This window comes from Corvus kubaryi, unplaced genomic scaffold, assembly GCF_017639235.1.
Source record: "Corvus kubaryi isolate FWS band 111438036 unplaced genomic scaffold, C.kubaryi_AGA036_p1.0 37385, whole genome shotgun sequence".
Taxonomy (NCBI): domain Eukaryota; kingdom Metazoa; phylum Chordata; class Aves; order Passeriformes; family Corvidae; genus Corvus; species Corvus kubaryi.
The window spans coordinates 30,551,256-30,569,429 of NW_024581127.1; the positions used below are offsets into that span (position 1 = coordinate 30,551,256).

Consider the following 18,174-nt stretch of genomic DNA (forward strand, 5'->3'; position numbering starts at 1 on the left):
TTAACATGCCAGGGAACAAGGTTTGGTGCTGAAGTCCAGATTATGTGGCAAGGTTGCTGAGAAAGGGGGCTGGGTTTGTTACCTTCCCAGTAGCGTTAGAGGGTTTACTGTGTGCTTTTAAGTTTACTGTCGAGAGAGAATGGCTAACACAGTTACTGTAGTGCAAAAAAAAGAAAAAGTGGAAAAACCCCATCTGTGTGCTTCAGGCACTCAGAAGTTTCAAAGAATTTCTTTAGGCTTGTCAGGTAGCATTTAAAATGGGATACTTTTCCTAGGGGAAAAAGAAAAGCTTTTGTCTAGCTTTATTTTTTAGCCTACAACAGAGATCAGCAGCCTAAACTATGTGAGGAGCACTTTGTTTAGCTGTATGCCAGTGTCTGTTGAGGGACAAGAATGAGTCATTTATGTAGTAATGTCATTTTATGTTTAATTATAATTTATAATTTTATAAGTATTTTAGATCTTCAGTCGAGGTGATCTCACCTTCACTCTGTTGCAGAATTTAATCTAAACCCATGCATAAAAGTGGAAAAATTAGGACTCGGAGAAATTGCTGGCTTTGTTTACAGTTTTCTGCATTGTTTTCTGGTTTCCACTTTTACCTAACAATGCTATAGATTTCTCTTGGCAACAATCATTTTGCCATTGGCTTAAATAGCATTTCTCAATTGCTCTTTGTGCATATCTAACAGTAATTACTATCACTTCAAATCATACCATAATGTGATAAAATCAAATCCCTGCAAGTTCCCTGTGAGCCTTGGAGCCACCCAGTTAACCTAATCTGAGCTGAGGGAATTGGCATATTCTCTTTAGTACACCTACATTTATTCAGTGCCACTAAATCATTCTTTGGTTGTTGTTTATGTGTTGGGAAGTAAGAATTACATGCTGAAACTTAGATCATTTGCTTAAATGCATAAAAACATAACTGCCTCTATGGTCAGTCCTAGGCACATTAAAAACATGATGTTATGAATCATGTAATTGTTAAGGTTGGAAAAGACCTCCAAGATCAAATCCAGTTGTTAACCCAACTCTACCATGTTCACCACCAAACCATGTCCCCAGTTGCCACATCCACACATTTTTTAAGCCTTTCAGGATGGCGTTTCTTGGGCAGTGTGTTCCAGTGCCTGACCACCCTTTCAGTGAAGAAATTTTTCCCAATATCTAGTATTTCCTCACATGGGAGACCTTTCCACATCCTCCTTTCAGGTCATTGTAGGGAATGATAAGGTTCCCCCTGAGCCTCCTTTATCATCCATTACATTCTTTACCATTGATTTCAAAAGTGACTGAGTCAAGACAGAAAATTTCTTTGTAATAGGGAATACTATGCACAAAGACCCTGTGGGGTGAAAGGTTTGAGGAATTTTGTGTTGGTAGCTTGTGGTAGTTACCTAAGAACGGAGAAACTAGTTGTTTGGTTGAAAAGGACTGAAAAAAACACCTTAAAGTCCGGCAGTGGTCATTGTTAAACTGATGCCTGAAGAATACAACTAAATTGGTTTGGTAAAATCCTTCAAATCTCTAAATACTGCTTTTTATGTTATTCCAGAAGCACTTCAGTTACAAGAGAAGCTGATTCCTAGTATGTAGCTCTCAGAAATACCCTCCTCATTTTCCACTAGGAACTCAAATTTTCAGGTGTTTTTTGGAACTGTGCTTAGTAGTCACAAAAGATGATGACATTCCTGTTTAATAGGAGGATTTTCATGAAGAACTGAGCATATGGATTTGAAATTGGCTTATGGAGATGTTGCTATTGGTATTTGAAAGTTAATTGCTAGCAGTTTGTTTGTGATGCTCAGTGTTTTAAATTTACATTGTTGAGTTTGTCAGCAATCATGCATTTCCAGGATGTATAAATATGCATTATATGCAAACGAGTGTCTGTTACTGTAGTTTTCCAAGATGTAATTCTCTCCATTTTAATGCTTGTAGCTGTTTGTATTTCATGCTTTGGCTTATAAATCAAATCAATCCACAGCAGTTTGATTTCTGGGGATTGTGCAAAGGGTTGGCATCTTGTGTTGCTGTTGCTTATGAACGCCTGGTATGTACCAGAGTGTACTGGAGGTTATAATTCTGCAAAATAAAGCCTTAAGGCATTAGCATAAATAAGCTAATGTAGCTTTTAACTGAAAATCCTGCCATGTGTTTTCTTGCTTAATTTTTGCACTTATATTATTGAAAGACATTATTTACTGCAGTTTTTCAGATCTAATTTTTCAGGTTTAGATAGATGTTTTTTTATTACATGTTGAGATGTGACAAGGTAAACTATTCAGAAGTGCCTCAGTAGCATAGATAGTTTTAATTGTGATCTGGTGTATTTTAATTTTTTTTAATTGATTTACAGAAATCTGGTCTGAAATGACAGTAAAAAGGAATAAGACTAAGATCATTCAACTGTAGGGCTGGAAAAAACAAGCATATCTCATGGTGCACTCAAACTGGAAAAGATTTTTTTGAGTCCTCATGGTGATATTGGTAGATGGCTTCACTGTTTAATAAACGTTAGGTTTACTCTTCATCTGTACTAATTAATTTACTCAGTAAAATTCATTTGGTTCTCTTCATGATTTTTCTATTAAATTTAACTGTGACTGTGCCTCCATATTTAGGAAACAAGTAAAAATGCATTTGAAAATAAATTTAGAAAGCTGCTACAGGAAACTAATATGCAGGTGTTATAGTAGTACAGAAAGTAGTAACATCAAATTAAAAGTATTGAGGAATCAAGAAAAAAGTCATTATTTCATAAAATTATATCAATTTTGCATGATTGGTTTAATTTTACTTAGGTGATTTTACAGCACCTTAAACTGGGTGGTTGAATTCCACAATGCAACTAAAGAGTATTAGTATTTGATAGGATTTTGATTTTTTTTCCTTTAACTGATTACACAAGTGAAAACATGAGGAAAGGGAAGGTCAAAATGGATCTTCCAAGTCCAAAATAGGGAAAAAATTAATTAACAGGGAATATTTTTTAAATATTAAGTGCTGTTTTGTAGTTAGTAGTAACTTGTGGAATTAATCATAGTTAAAAAAATCTTAGTTATATGAAGGCTTCACATGAATTACAGGGTGGTTTTTTTTATTTTAAATAAGGTGTTTTAAGCTTGGAGGATGGAGATAACAAAGAGGAGTGGAGAGTTTCCAGTTGTCAGGCATCAGCAGGATGCTGTAGAAATGGTGCTGGATATACCGGCTTTGGAGACAGAACATGGATAATCAATCTTACAAATTAAAGTTATTCATTTAGAAAGGACTTCTCAGATGTCTCACATTATAATTAACTTTCCACCAGTTTGATTAACAGATACAAGGAAGAAAGACTACATAGTCCCTCTAGACTAGAGGAAGGACATCTTAAATTTACATTTGCAGTAGACAGAGAATGACATATATATAGAGAGAGAGAGATACATATAGGGAAGACTTTTTTTCCCTGGTGTGAGGTAAAGAAGGAACTGGTAACTCACACTTGGAAGCCAGTGCCTATTAGTTGAAAGAGAAATCAGGCTGCATCAGCTCAGAGCATATTTTTGTCACAGAACATGTTTTTGTAGATGAAGATTTGACACTGTTTTGCTGGTAGATAGTCAACACACTTTGTCTGCTTACTAGCAGTAATTGAAAGTTGCAATTTTCTCTTTGACTACCCTGTTGTATTCAGTTTGCTTCCAAGGGAAGAAAAATGTTCCTTCTTTCTGTTGGTAAGGAAATACTTAATTGGGCAACTTAAAAATGGGAGATGGTTGCAGGAAAACTTTATAACGGCTTTATTGTTTCTCCTTGTATTTTATTTCAGTAGAAATATTGAGGGCTGTAAATTGTGCTTTTAAGCACAATTCTGATATAGTCCAGGTATAGATGGTGAAAAATATTGTATTAGTAACCATTGCAACCACATTTATCTTAGTGTAATTGTATCGTGAGTGCTGTATGTGAACCACCTGAAACACATACATGGATAGAAGTAGTGGAGCTCAGATGAGGCCAGGAAATGAGTCTTTGCACTTAAATGGGTTGAATTGTCCTTAGGAGGAAGAGTCCTGCCTTACTCTACTTGGAGGGGCAAGGTTTGGATCCTGCTGGTGCAAAGGACATTAGGGAAGTACTGGAAAGATCTTGAACATGGTAAAGCTTATGATTATGCAGCCCTGAAAACAATTAATCTTTCTTTTACTAAATGTATGCCTTGATGGCACACTCATTATTTTTGAAGTACATAAAGCCAGGATGGACTGATACCTTTTTTCTCAAATGTTCTTCAATTTCAACGGGTGAGTAACGCCTCACATTTTTAGAAAGGTGTTGAAAGTTGTACTGTTCCTTCAGTAAATTAAAAAGATAAGAAGGTATGGTGTGTTATCTTGTGGAGCAATATTTGTGATGATGGAATGGTGACAAACTGCCTGTGCAGTTTTTGGGGACGGTGTTTTCGAGGCAGTGTTGTCTTGTACTCCACTCTGTGACAAGTGACATCATTTTGGATCTCTGACAACAACATATGCAAGACTTGGGGGATAACCAAGAATTCGCTGGAATAATACCCAGATCTTTCCAGTATCGCAATGAATAGTCTAAGGATTTTTTGACTGATATCCCTCAGATCTTCACTGTTCTCTGCTGCTTCCACTGTCCAGGGTAATCTTGTCTGTTTGGAGAGAAAGGGAAGAAAACACATCTTTTTCTGATGTTAATGTTGTTTCATGTCTTTTTTCTCCATTTAGCAGCTGGAATATGATTGGTACACACCAGGTATAGTGTGTGTTAACACATAGTTAAAGGGTTCAAGTTTAGCTTCCTCTGGTAGCAGTTCACACCCTGCCTTGCAAACCAGACAGATGTGGTGTGGGGTGGCTGGGGCTTGGTTCTAATTCACCAGCCAAAATGCTGAATTTATGCAACCTTAGCTTTTAGTTTTTCTGCTGGTGCTTTATTTGATGCAGCAAATTTTTGACATTAATATGGTTAACATTTCTCATGTTCGGGGATGTATTGTTGCTGTATTCATACAGCATAGTTTCAAGGTAAAGCTGTAGCTCCTGCTGCTGCTGCGGTTCCCGAGAAGCCTTGTTTGAACCATGTGCTCCAGTCACCTCTTTTAATTGCCATTTTCCTTTCCTTTTTGAGAGGTGGGACATGAGAATGTAGTGGGCCTGGGGGGAAAGACTAATTGAGACAGCAGTAACTGTACATTTCAGATGGTAAAACTGTTTTAGGCAACTGTACAGTTCTGCGAGAAATACCTAGATCGTTCCGTGCCTGGTAGGTAGCACCAGAATGCAGATACCTCTGAGGATATTTCACTATTCAGAACTGAAATGTCTCACCATTTCTGCCATAAAAAGTAATTCCTAAATAGTGATAGCTAAGGGGATCCTTGAGAGGGCACTCCGGTCACCTTTTAGGTAACAGATAACAGATCTGACCAGTAACAGATCTGCTGTTTGTAGGTTCCATTTGAGAGTACGATAGACTATAATTCAAGGAAGATTGCATCATTTTTCTGTATTTTATAAAACTTTCACATAGGGGTCTAAATTGTTTTCTGAGATCATTATCTGTTTTACAGACATAAACTGAGCTGCAGGGATAATAATATGTACTAAAGAAATCTTTACTAAGTAGCAGCAGAACTGGGTATTAACTAAAAATTTATCTACAAGATACAAGCAAAGATGTGGGTCTCCTCTTGATATCCTGGATTTCTGCTGCCCTGCTGTAAGCTGGGTTCCAGAATAGGGCATTCTAGTGATTTACAGAAGCATTGAGAGCAGCTACTCAATGTTCAAGACAATTACAGAGTTATGAGAAGCTTCACTGCAGTGATTGTTGTCTTGGACACTCTTCTGTTGACAGATGTTTTTTGTTATCAAAAGTAGCTGAGCGTGAAGATCTGACAGGAATGATGGAAAGAGGCTTATCCTTATGGAAGAGTTCTCTTCACATGTGATCATATCAGTCAGGGTCTATCATGTAAGAACTCTGGCTAGAGAGATCCTCATTTGTTTTCTCTGCTTTGCTATTCTGTGCAACTCTGTAGAAGCACAAAGGGTGGTGCTTGTGGAGCTTCCCTTGGCACAAAAGGAAACCGTAGTTCTTCTAAGGGTTTTATTGTCACCTTCTGAAACTGTCCTGGTTTCTGTCTAAAGGGATCAAAGTTACTTGTGATACTCATGTAAAAAAAGAAAAAGCAGAAATTTTGGTCAGTTTTTCCCTAATAAGCATTACTGGAAGCGGAACTGTGTTGCAAAGGCTGTTTTTCATCAGACGCCAAAGAAAGTTTCAGATCACTCGGTTCTTATACCAGGGTTATCAGTGCTTAAGTCTGGGATTTTCAGTAAACTGGAAGCTTTCAGTCAGAGACCTTTTAATCTTTCCTGAGCAGCCAGGCTCCCTGCCACACGGCTTCTCTTTCAAGCACAGAAATGTGTTAATGACCATTCTAAAAGATGTCTGTATCACATATAAAGAGCTGTGGCCATCACATGAATTAATTGCAATATATTTTTGCTACCTTTGTGCATTTTTAGAAGTAGACTCGGATTGTGTGGTTGATCTGCCTCTTTTAGGATTGTCCCAAAATGGCCTGGTGAGCTCTTCTGATACGGAGCCACAGAATCATTGAGGTTGAAAAAGACCTCCAAGTCAAGTCCAACCTTTGACCAAACACCACCATGTCAACTAAACCACAGCACTCAGTGGTTCATCAATATTTTCAGCAACAAATCTGCTTAGTAGAAAAGCCTGAGAAATTGAGGTCGTTTTTCATAGAGCCTTTGAAGGCTTATGTTGAATACCTCTAAATTAAAGTATTTAAGATACTTCTCGTAGTGATTCTAGAGCAATGGCAGGAAGCTTCCCAGTCCTCTAGTTTACTAAATAAAGTCTTAGAGAAGCATTTCTACTTCATCAGTGATGCTGTGCTAAAATCTGAGCTTGCTCCTTTCTGTGTGAAGCTTTTTCTCTTAACACAGAAAACAGGCACTTCCCCCAGCCTTATTTAAACTATTTAAGCCTCACTTCACACTTCCTCTGAACATTGTAGGATTACTGCCCAGCCCTCAGCAATTAGAAACAAAATACTTAAATTTATTGTTGTTTTCTAATCCTTCCATAGTATTAAGTGGTTCCAATTTTTTATGCTGACATGGAAAATCAAAGCATTTTTTATTTGCTATCTCTGTCTTCTCTCTTGTCAGTCCAAAGCCATTACTCTGGAATGGGAATACAAAAGAAGTTAAAAAGAGAGGGACATAAGCAAAGTGTCTGTGTGTACAAAAGATCTGAATCACATCTAATACTCCAGTGTTAATTGAACTTGTACCATTTACTTGATGGTTATGAAGATGCTTGAAAACTCAGCTGGCTATAGCATGTAATTATATTAATTATTTATTTAAAAAGAAGAGTCATAGGAAACGAGGAAAAATAAAGAAAGTGGTTTTATGAAGACAATTCACATCTGAAAACAAAAGAACTCCAAGCAGAGTCTGTGTTTTAGTCTTGCTGGGTTAAAAAGGAAAGAATCCGTGGCATATTTTATCCTTTTTTTGTGAAAGGAGGGAGTCACATGAGGTAAAGAAGAAAATGAACTGGGGTCGTGGATGGTTTTTTTTTCCTTTCTATGAGACAAAATGAAAGGAAGAGGAGCAACCTGAGCTACCTGGTCCTAGGGAAGGTGTCCCTGCCCATGGAGTTAAGTGATGTTTAAGGTCCTTTCCAACTCAAGTCTTTCTGTGATTCTATGAAAAGGCCTTTCTTTGCAGAATAAATCCATTAAGGGAAATAAAAAGTATAATAGCCTTCAGTCAGAATGCTAAGATGTCAGAGAATATATATATAAAGAGTCTAAATGTAAAGGATTATTTTGAAGCAAAAATGTGTATCATATCTTCTGTCCAAAGGAAGAATTATTTAATATAGCTACTTTAGTCCTCGAGCAGAATTGACCTCAACTATCTCAGTTATCTCAGTTGATGAGTTAAAATGTACAATTTAGAAATTTGGTATCGTTGTAGGCTGTTTTGACTAGGTTTCCTTTTGCAGGCAATTGCTTTGAAACAAAATACAATTCTATAAGCTGTAAGTTCATATACAGTACTAGGTTTTTCTGTAATTCTAAAAAAACTCAAAAAACCCATTACCGTCGGTCTTGATTGATAACGCCATGGAACATTCAGACTCTGTAAATTTTTTTTTTTTTTTTTTTCCACCCAGAACTCCTTACAACCATCTGTATGTCCCCTTTTCTTTGGGTCTTTAGGTTTTCTCATCTGGAGCTTTGGGTTTGTTTAACACAGAGTTGACTGGAGAACGTTGGCATTGTTCATAGAACATGAATGAAGTAAAGCTGGGAATACTGAATTGCACTGGGCATGGTTACTTCCCATTATAGTTGTGCTTTTCAGGCAGATTATTAATTTTGAAGGGTTTGTCTGTTAATAAAGATGAGTTGTGATACACTTGCAGTGTAAGTGAAAGGTTCCTTCCTTTCTGATGTTTGTTTTGCAGTATGTGTGCTGTAAAATCAGTCATTTTTTTGTTTAATAGATATATTAGATCTATGAAATGAGAGCCCGCAAAGTCATTCTGACAGGATTGACAGATACAGGGATGGGGCTCAGCTGCTTTAGGCTTGTATTCTAAACTTGATGACAGCCTTAAAATAAATAAGTGCTGTGTGGAAGGATAGTGAATGTCAGTTTTCAGTTCATTGTCAGAATACAGACTTTTATTACTGGCTGCTGCAGAGAAAAAATATTTCTTATTCAAACTTTACCCTTATTCTAGGGTCCTCATCACATGAGAAACCATAGAGAACAGGTTTTTTCAGTGATACTTTTTTGTGGGTCTTCACAGTGCATTCTGGTTAAGTTTTTGTTTAGGAAGCATTATACCAGCAATTAAAAATACTCACCCAGACTTTTTAGATATGCATTTGCACACACCAAAACTGTATTTTTTTCTGGCCTGGTTATTTTGTGGGATTTAAAAATTTTTAGTTTGGGAAAAAAAAAAAGAAACCCAAACTAAAACACAAACAACCCAAGCACAACAAATTATTTTGTCAGTTCGGAAGTAATTGTGATGTGTTGTTTGTTTTGTATAAATGCTTTACCTGCTAATTTGTGTTAAGGCTATAAATTTTTTATTTTCTCACTGTTGTTTATTTTGTTAGCAATCAATCTAATGTTAGGAACATTTTGTCAATATCAGTAATTACTTGCTAGTGATCATATATTAGTGATTTCCTTTTCACTCAGAAGGTAATGACTTGGTAGCATCAGTTTGTAGAGTATTTTCTGAATATTGTCAGCCCTGAGTCTGGCTATGGTTAGAAAGAAAAGGAAAAAAAAAATTATTTAGGCACTTGATTTTCATGTCCTACAAATTGTGTAAAAGACTACACATAGCTAGACTTACATGAAATCTGGAAGCATAATGGAATAGTGTGTACTAAGGATTGTTCTTCAGTTTCCATTCAAGGGTCTGAATACCAGTAAGATACCAAATATATATACCATTATATACCAAATATAAATACCATTATGAAATGGAAGACTGGTTTAGGCCATGGTTATGGTATTCATACACACTTTTGAATCCTAACAACTACAGATTTCAGCTTTTTACATAGTTCCTACTGTAATTTCTTATCTTCCTGTTAAAATGATAGCATTTATATTTGTGTTCTTCTGTTTTGTTTTGAAGACACTGGAAGTTGTACACACACAACAGCTGTATAACCCTCCCGTCAGCAAACTGTTTGCCTTTTATTGCAATCTTATCAGTGAATTTGAAGATACAAAGGCAAAATACTAGGCAGCAGTAGGTAATGAAAAAAGTTTATAAGACAAATTAATTGGTTCAGTACCTACATCTCCAGTTTTTTCATTAACACTTTTAAGATCTTTAACCTTCCGAACTGTAATTTTAAATGAAAAATTCCCACATCTGCATTTACAACGTGGATGAGTAGCTGAGTGATGAAAAAAAATCCTAAATGGAATTAAATATAGTTTCTAATTAATAAACAAGCAGGACCTCAGTTGTCACTGACACATGGATGCTCACCATTCTCAGGCCATGTCCTATATAATTTAAGCTTTCTTTTCAAGGATAGAATAAGTAATAAGTATTTCTTCTCATAACTGTTTCTTTCTTGTTCTCTCCACGTCCCTCCTGCCCTGCAGTGGAGCGGATTACTATGATTATGGCCACGGACTGAGTGAAGACACCTACGACTCCTACGGTGAGTGGCTTTATCAGCTCAATGATTGCAGCAGCAGACTCTTGAAAAAAAAAACTAATGAAAGGATAATTTCCATGAGGCAAGGCTCAGTCCTGCAGCAGGTAACGGCTGCTCAGGGATTCCTGAGCTGTCACAGAGCTCCTTGTGTGCTTATTGAGAAAAATGTCCTCTGTGGTCTGTTAGCTAACGCAGTCATGGGAAACTAAAACCAAAGAAGTAGAGAAAATAAAACTTAAATCATGATGCACGCAGCCTTTCCATGTCACATTCAATGAGTTTTAAGGAAAAAAAATGGGGGTGTAGGACCTTTTTCCAGGAACTTTTGTCTGCCAAAAGCAAATGCTTCTCATGTGGCACAGCTGGCACTGAGACTTGGTACAAGGTAAGAATATGGTGAAGCTCCCAGCTGAATTAGGGCCTAATTGAGTGTGTTTTAGCTTTGTATGGTCTTTTTGTATTAGTTCATTTTCTTGCATCAGTCTTGGGAAATCAAGCGGAGAGTCATTATGTAAAGGTTAGGGAAGTGCTTTAGGTAGCTAATAGACATGAGGGCAGTGGGTTACTCTGTATAGAGACAAAACAGTGCATAATGAAGCAAAAAACATACACCAGTGGTAAAGATCACTTTTTTTTATATATAGAAGTGTGGTAGTGACAGGTTTAATTAAAGAAATCTGTTACGGTTAGAAGCATAAAACATATTAAAAGGCACCTTTGCTTAAGGGATAAATGTTAAGTCTCTGGCTAGAGATCAGAGAAATACAGTCTAGGTCTCTCAAATCTCAGACATTTGAGGTTTCTTAGTAACCTGTGTAAAAGTTGTGATTCTGAGTATTGAATACTTCAATGATTTTAGAGCTCTACTTAAAATTCTCCAAGGTCTGTTTCTTTAGCTCCACTTGGAAGTGCTTCCTGCTGAAAACTAAAATGACCTTAACTAAGTTGTGATGAATGCACCTAATGCTGTAGTTTGCCCAACGTATCTGCTTAAACTGATTATTTTGCTTAAGGGAAGAGTCAGTTCATCAAAAGAAGAGGTCACTTGAAATTCCTCTGTCCCCCAGCATTTCCAGTTGCTGTTGATAGATATATAGCTTAAATCTTTACTTGAGCATTAAAATAAACTGTTTGCCATTATAAACCTTCTATTTCTAAAACTATTTCATTAATGCAAAATTGATGGGGGAAAAAATGTATGAAACTGCTTAATGTAGATGGATTGATGGGGAGAGATATTGATTGCAGTATTTAAGCTTGAAAATATGGATTTTTCATTGCTTTTGCATTTAAAATTGGTTTTCTATTTATCAAAGCACAGCCACTCAGAATATTAAGTGATGTATTTATTCAGGTTGAGAGAAAGACTATAAATACCTTAGAAGAATGATTATGGGTTGCAGCCACTGTAGTTTTTGCACATATAAACATGTATACACTTTATTTCTTAAGTATATCCCTTAAAAGCAGAGTTAGAGTTTAATAACCATCTTCGCTATATGTAAAGAACATTAGGTGCCTCAAAACTAAGTAGGACTGCCTAGTCAGCAGGTAGTTGTCAAGTGCTGGGCAGGAGGAAATTCAGATTCCCGGGAGGTATCTGAACTTTGCCTCTGAGAAACTCAGGTGACAATCCAGAGGATGTAGGAAGAATATCAGTGTTTTTAGGATTTGGAGCCCTGAACAGCACCAAATGAAAGCTGAGAAACAGTAAGGTAACTCTTTACCCTGCTGATTTGATCAGCTGCTTGAAAAAGAGGAAGTATTCCCCTGAAACTGTAATCAAGACTGCTCTTTTCATTTAAACAGTTCTTGCAGCAGTGTAAAAGCTTGGATATTTTTAGTTCCTACCCTTCAGTCACCTGCCCATACTCTTAGGCATTAGGCTCAGGGTCTTTTTTTAACGCAAGTCTTGCTTTCTGTGTGATGAAGAAGCACAAGAGGTTGTTACCATATACCCATGGAACTTGCCTGAGGTGCAAGTTTAATTCTTTCAGCCTTACACGGAATTGAACTTGTTCCTTTTACCTCCTAGGCAAATGTCCTGACCACCTGGGTATGATTTATAGCCTGGACTCTGTAGACAGCCACCTACCACCTACATTATTAAAAAGTTGTTAGGATGAGGCTTCTGCGAAGGGATTGTGAAACTGAACCCTTGACATATGGGATTCTTGTCATCTAATTTCAGATATCTCATGTCAGAGCAAGTTACCTCAGTATTCAAAGTGCAGGGGTTCTTTGGGTTTGTTTTATTTTTTTTAATGGACTAGAAAGACAAAGGGATGTTTACATTTTTTTTCGACCATAGATTTGGATTCCACCTTTAGTTTCTGATTGCATTGGGTTCACTGGGGCACCTGTTTAGGGCTATTCTGCAAAAATAGATATGGAAATACATACACTGTTTTAAGGTGGTTTTGCTTTTTGATTTGTTTTTTTGTTTGTTTGTTTGGGGGTTTTTTTGTTTGTTTTTTGGTTTGTTTTTTTTTTTTTTTTTTTTTGGTGCTCCTTTTTAAAGTTTTTTTCTCACAGATGTGACATAGTATTCTGATTTTTTTACATCATTAAAGTGTACCCAAGTACTGTTTCATTACACTGCATTTTAATCCTGTATGTTCCCTGGCATAGTAGGTCTGACTCTCATTTAAAATAATAAATTTTTGCTACTTCTTAAAAATATATATTACCATTAGAAGGTGGTAGGATCATGAATCGTTAAATATAGCATGAGCTTTTTTTACAAATTTATTTTATAGCCAAAATTCAAGCAACCAACGTTTCTTATCCTTTTAACTTTTTTTTTATAATCTGCCCTCCTATTTATTGCATTTCAGGGGAGGTGTATGTTTACCTCCAGAAAAATGGAATATTTGCCCTAGGATGTTAAAAACCACAGGTATTGGTAGTGATACTTGAGGCTTGGTTTGCGTGTTTGAATTAGGCCTAAATTGGTACTGATGCAGAGAAACTTATTTTTGAGGGCATTTTATTTCACTATACATAATTCATAGCCTCCATTCAATTCATCCCATTGCAATTATTGGTGTGTCTGCTACTGGAGCTGAAATTTCTGGCCATGTCCAACAAGCAGGTCCAGCTGAACTTCCACAGTCCTAAATATTTTTGCCATTAGCCTGTCACAGTCCCTGCTCTTACATGCTGAGAAATCACCGTGGGATAGCTCAGATAGATGTGTTGTACCCAGATTTTTTGTTTCAAGTGTTAGACCTCACTTTGTAAACCTTGGTTTCTGTAAACAGAATGTGTCTGATTCACAGATAAGAAAAATTAAGTTCAGCATCTGAGAATGTTGGAAGGACTCTGACCATATTTTCTTTTCTTGTAGGGCAAGAAGAATGGACCAACTCACGACACAAGACACCTTCTGCAAGGACAACAAAAGGAGTCTACAGAGACCAGCCATATGCCAGATACTGATTGTACTGTCTGATGTTGTGAAATATCCAATCTCCACCAGTCCTGTATACTGTTCAAAGTAATTTTTTCTATGAACAATCCCTTTTTATTAACTCAAAGTGCATAAAAAATCTGAATGGATGGACTGAACTTAAAACATTTTGTTGAAAGAACAACCTGGGCAGAAAGATATGTAAAAAAAGGAACTTTGTTATTTCCAAACTGTGTTTGAAAAAATAGGTGATCAAAAAATAACCCTTGATTAACTAGTGTTAAACAAAAAATAGGTTTACTAAATACATTAGTCCATTCTTTTTAACATAAGCGTAACCTTTTATTTTAAAGGTTTTCAACAATTTAGTTTTTAGCTTTTATTTTCAGCCATTTGCTAGATTTTCTCTTTGCAAACATGAGTAAAAAGGGAAGCAAACTACAAATGCGAATAATGTGGTATTTTGTAACTCAAGTCTTGAAATGTTCTGTAGTGTTAAGCAAAGTTTTACCCTTGCTTGATACTAAATAAACTTTTGAAAGAAAATCAGTGTGTGTGAGATTAATTTTATGCTTTATCTTATAATAAAACTTCATAAATAGTAGTAAACAGGGAGAAATGTTTAACAGTGATCAGCATAAAAGGCTCATATTAAACATTGTGCAACTTCTTTTAAAACAAAATGGTTTAAACCTAAATGTATCTCTCTATATACTCACAGTAGATATAAATGCTGTTTAAAATATCCAAATGGTATGGATCTGCTTGAGTGCCACATTAAATCAAAATACTTTTTGTTAAAAAATGGTTTAAAATAGCTAATGAATTTTCTGGAAAAAAATGTGACTAGTTTTCACCTTGTTGAGCATTTTTTCACTAGTGCAACTTTGGAATTTTTATGAGAATTTTGGTACGTTAATGACCACCTCGCTCCGTGCTGGAAGCAATAAACACAAAGCTTTTAAAGACTTTCTGACTTGACTAATTGAGGTCGCTTTCGTCAGAGGCAGAGGATGTGTAACCCTTAAAACGGTCTTCATTTGCAAAGGTAAATAAATCAAATAAGATTTTAATCTCACTTAAGTTATCTTAATATAACCAATAAAAACAGGGAGGCTACAACTTAGAAAGTTTCATTTTAGAATGTAGGAAAGACTTGTGAGGACACCTAAATTCTCATTTTAAAACGTTTAATTTGTGTTAGTCATCTAAAAAGCCTTAGCCTAGCTAGTTAAATTTGGACAAACTATTCCCTATTAAACAACTGTAAAACCTCATAACCAATAGTTTGTAATATATTATTTTTCCATAAATTCTAGTAACTTAAACATTGCAAATGTTATCTAATGCTTTTTTTTAAGCATTGTTTCTATAGTTTGATTTACTTTGTTTTCTTTATTTTTTGTTTTAAATTCTTTGAAATTTAGTAATAATACCTTTTTTCTTTCCCTCTTGTCAGGAAACTCACCTCCTTGGACAGCCAAGAGAACAAAAACCCTAATCTTCTGATGCTTTGGTAAGTATGTTTACTCATCTGTGAAATTATTAGATAAATAATGGAACTTTTGATCAGGTCCTTAATTCTACACAAGGCTTTAATTTAGGTGTCACTGTCTGTGTTCAATTCTGGTTAGAAAAGTAATAGTTTTGAACTATCATTAATCAGGACCTTAAATTGTCACAATGTATGGACACTCCCCTGGCAGTTTATTGAAAGGTGTGCATAGCTTTGACAGCATCTCAACCCATTGGGTATTTGATTGGACAGAGGTAGCTGAAGAAACTGAATGTAATTTGATGCTTGTAGTTTTCAAAAGGGAATTTAAAACCCTAATCTGGTCAACAAAAATGTCTGAAGTTGAAAAATACATTTTGCAGACTGATTTTCAAAGTTAAGCATTTTTGCACAAGTAGCAGACTAACTTCTGGCATTAATTGAAGGAGAACAAATCCATTAAGAGGCATTAGCTGAAGAGTAGCTGGCTTTACTGTTTCTTGTCAATTCAATATATAAAATAAGAAATAACTTAATTGTATTTATGCTCAGATGGTGTATATTTTAAACAAAACAGATTTTTTTTCTACTAGGAATGGTAATTCTTCCTGCTAACCTCATGATCTCAGTGCCTTTAGTTGACAAGGCTCAGATAAATAGAGCTCTGTACTGTGAAATACTGCATAAGTTGCAGTGCCTCTGTGTACTGCAGTAAATTTAAGAGGCTGCTGTCACTGGCTAAAGGAACCTTTTGTACATATAAAATGGCTTTAGAACAGCTTTGAGCATTTTAAGGGCTTAAATCAAAGTACTGTTTAAGAGTAGGAGAGCTTGAAGAAGATTTCTCCCATTTGGGGCTCAGAGGGCAGAGATTTAATACCAGCTGCTAGAATTGTTATGGCAAAACTGAATATATAAATATCTTTTAAAAATATTTATAACAATTGGCCAAATCTCTCCTTCTGTTCACATCTTAAATCACATAATATGATGAATTACATAGGAAGTGTTCATCTGCAAACATCATGTATTGTATTAAACAGACAGAATGAAACTTGAAGGGTTGAAACTAAAATATCTAGGAGCAAGGGTGGCTAGTAGATAAATAAGTGAATCAGAAGTGGATTCAGTGTTCTGTAGTGTTTATCCAACTCTTTTATTTAATGCCTTATTTTCTTAGTGTCTCCAGTATGGAGGATGAATGTGTGATCAGCATGTGTGATTTGTGCCACTTGTCTGCTACTCTGCCCTGAAGTCCTAGAGAATCTTGAATTGCTTCAGGTTCCCTTTGAGGTGGAAAAATGTGACTCCCTGATAATAGAGGCTCTTTAAGTGCACCATTGAATGATTACCATATGAATTAAGTCTTCCTTCTTCCAATGCTCCACATTGATACATCTTACTTCTCCTATGAAAATGTTTCCATGCCTCTTAAAAAAATTCTGTATCAATTCTTACTGCTATGTCTGCACAATAAACTACATCCAATCAAACAACTGGTATTAGATACTCTTCAAAACTGTATTCTTGCAGTGCAAAACTTCTCTTGATATTTCCTAAAATAACATGCATTAGCATTGTTCTGCTATTGCATTTCTCTTGGGGGTGTTTTTTTTCTGTGGGGTAATCTTTTAAATTAAATCCATTAGATTTTGAGCAGAAGGAAAAATAATCTAAGAAGGTCTCTACATGAAAGAAAACCAATGTAGAATGCAGCCTTTCTTCCATTATGACAAACAACTTAGAAGTGTTTTTCCATTCTAGTAGAGTTTTGTACTCTGACACTGTTACTGTATGTTACCAGTCAAACAAGTAATTTTAATCATATCAACAATTGGCCTTTACTGAATCTTCTTACAACATTTTCACTGAATTTCAATGATAGCAGTTACTGCAATGCTTGCCTAGATCTACATACATTTTTTATATATGTAGTTGTCTGATTCCCCTACTTACAGTCTGACAGGCTTCAGAGAATTCATGATCTCTCCTCTCAAGATACATACAAATGAAGTGTATTTTGCTCTTTTTCAGGAACTTCTGCCATGTTAATTATGGACTGCTTAGAGCATTGTACTTACCCGTGTGCTCAGACACTGATGAGATGGAGTATGAAAATCTTGCTCAGCATTTCTTGTATGAAAGCCTTAAAGTGTATAACAGCATACACTTTTTAAAATAATTGTATATTGAAACTCTTAATTGTATAGTGATGCAACAATGTTTTATTTGGAGCTCAATAAAGAATTTCCATCCTAAGTTTCTGTTACAAAGCAATAACACAACCTCCCGTTCTTTAGTGACTCTTTTTAGCCTTATGCAGCAAGTGTAAGAGAGTGTGTGAAGTCTCATGACTAGAACTTAAATGCTTTTGGAAATAGCTTGTCTAATGTATGAACAACATGGATAAGTTAAAATGAAGATTGGTGTTTTCTGCTGAAGCTTTTTTTAATATCTAATTGTAAACAAGTCTGCTTCAAACAAGACTCTTAGGTAGAAATAATGCTCCAACTTTCCATTTCCTTCAAAAACTTGTATAACAAGGTGTTTAATCCCTGTCAATTATACTATGCTGCTTATTCTCTTTCACTTGGTGTTTGATGCATAGAAATCTTTTCCCTAATACACAGTCACAAGTTTTCTAGTAGTAGTCTTGGATGAGGCTTTTACACCTTGATAAATCTTGTATCCAAGTGTCATGTTTCCTCAGTGCTTTCTGTTTTATATTAGTTGTGTTTGTGATAATTTGTAACAGAAATAAAGTTCTGATAATTTATTTTCTTGTGTTCTTTTTCATAAATAGTGCTTGCAAAGCATGTGTGTCCCATTCCTCAGTTACGGTTCCATCAGATGCATTTTTTTCACTGAATCTCAATTTATTGCCAACAAAAGCATTATTTGGTTCTGTGTTGTTGCTATTTTGAACATAAACAATACCAGTTGATAGTTCCACACCACAATGCTGCCTCTTCAACAGGTTTTCATAACTTCTAA

The 18,174-nt window shown here is 35.7% G+C and overlaps 1 protein-coding gene across 3 annotated transcripts in view; it reads left to right on the plus strand.

Moving 5' to 3' along the window:
* Window positions 1–17,956, plus strand: part of KHDRBS3 (KH RNA binding domain containing, signal transduction associated 3) — a 91,924-nt gene extending 73,968 nt beyond the window's left edge. For 2 of the 3 annotated variants that reach the window (XM_042035915.1, XM_042035917.1), the window contains 4 exons: window positions 10,218–10,276; window positions 13,623–14,733; window positions 15,145–15,201; window positions 17,215–17,956. In XM_042035915.1, the coding sequence (XP_041891849.1) occupies window positions 10,218–10,276; window positions 13,623–13,714 (151 nt within the window). In that variant the 3' untranslated portion in view covers window positions 13,715–14,733; window positions 15,145–15,201; window positions 17,215–17,956. The remainder of the gene's footprint in view (window positions 1–10,217; window positions 10,277–13,622; window positions 14,734–15,144; window positions 15,202–17,214) is intronic. The other variant, XM_042035916.1, reaches the window with a different exon arrangement.
* The last annotated feature ends 218 nt before the right edge of the window (window positions 17,957–18,174 follow it).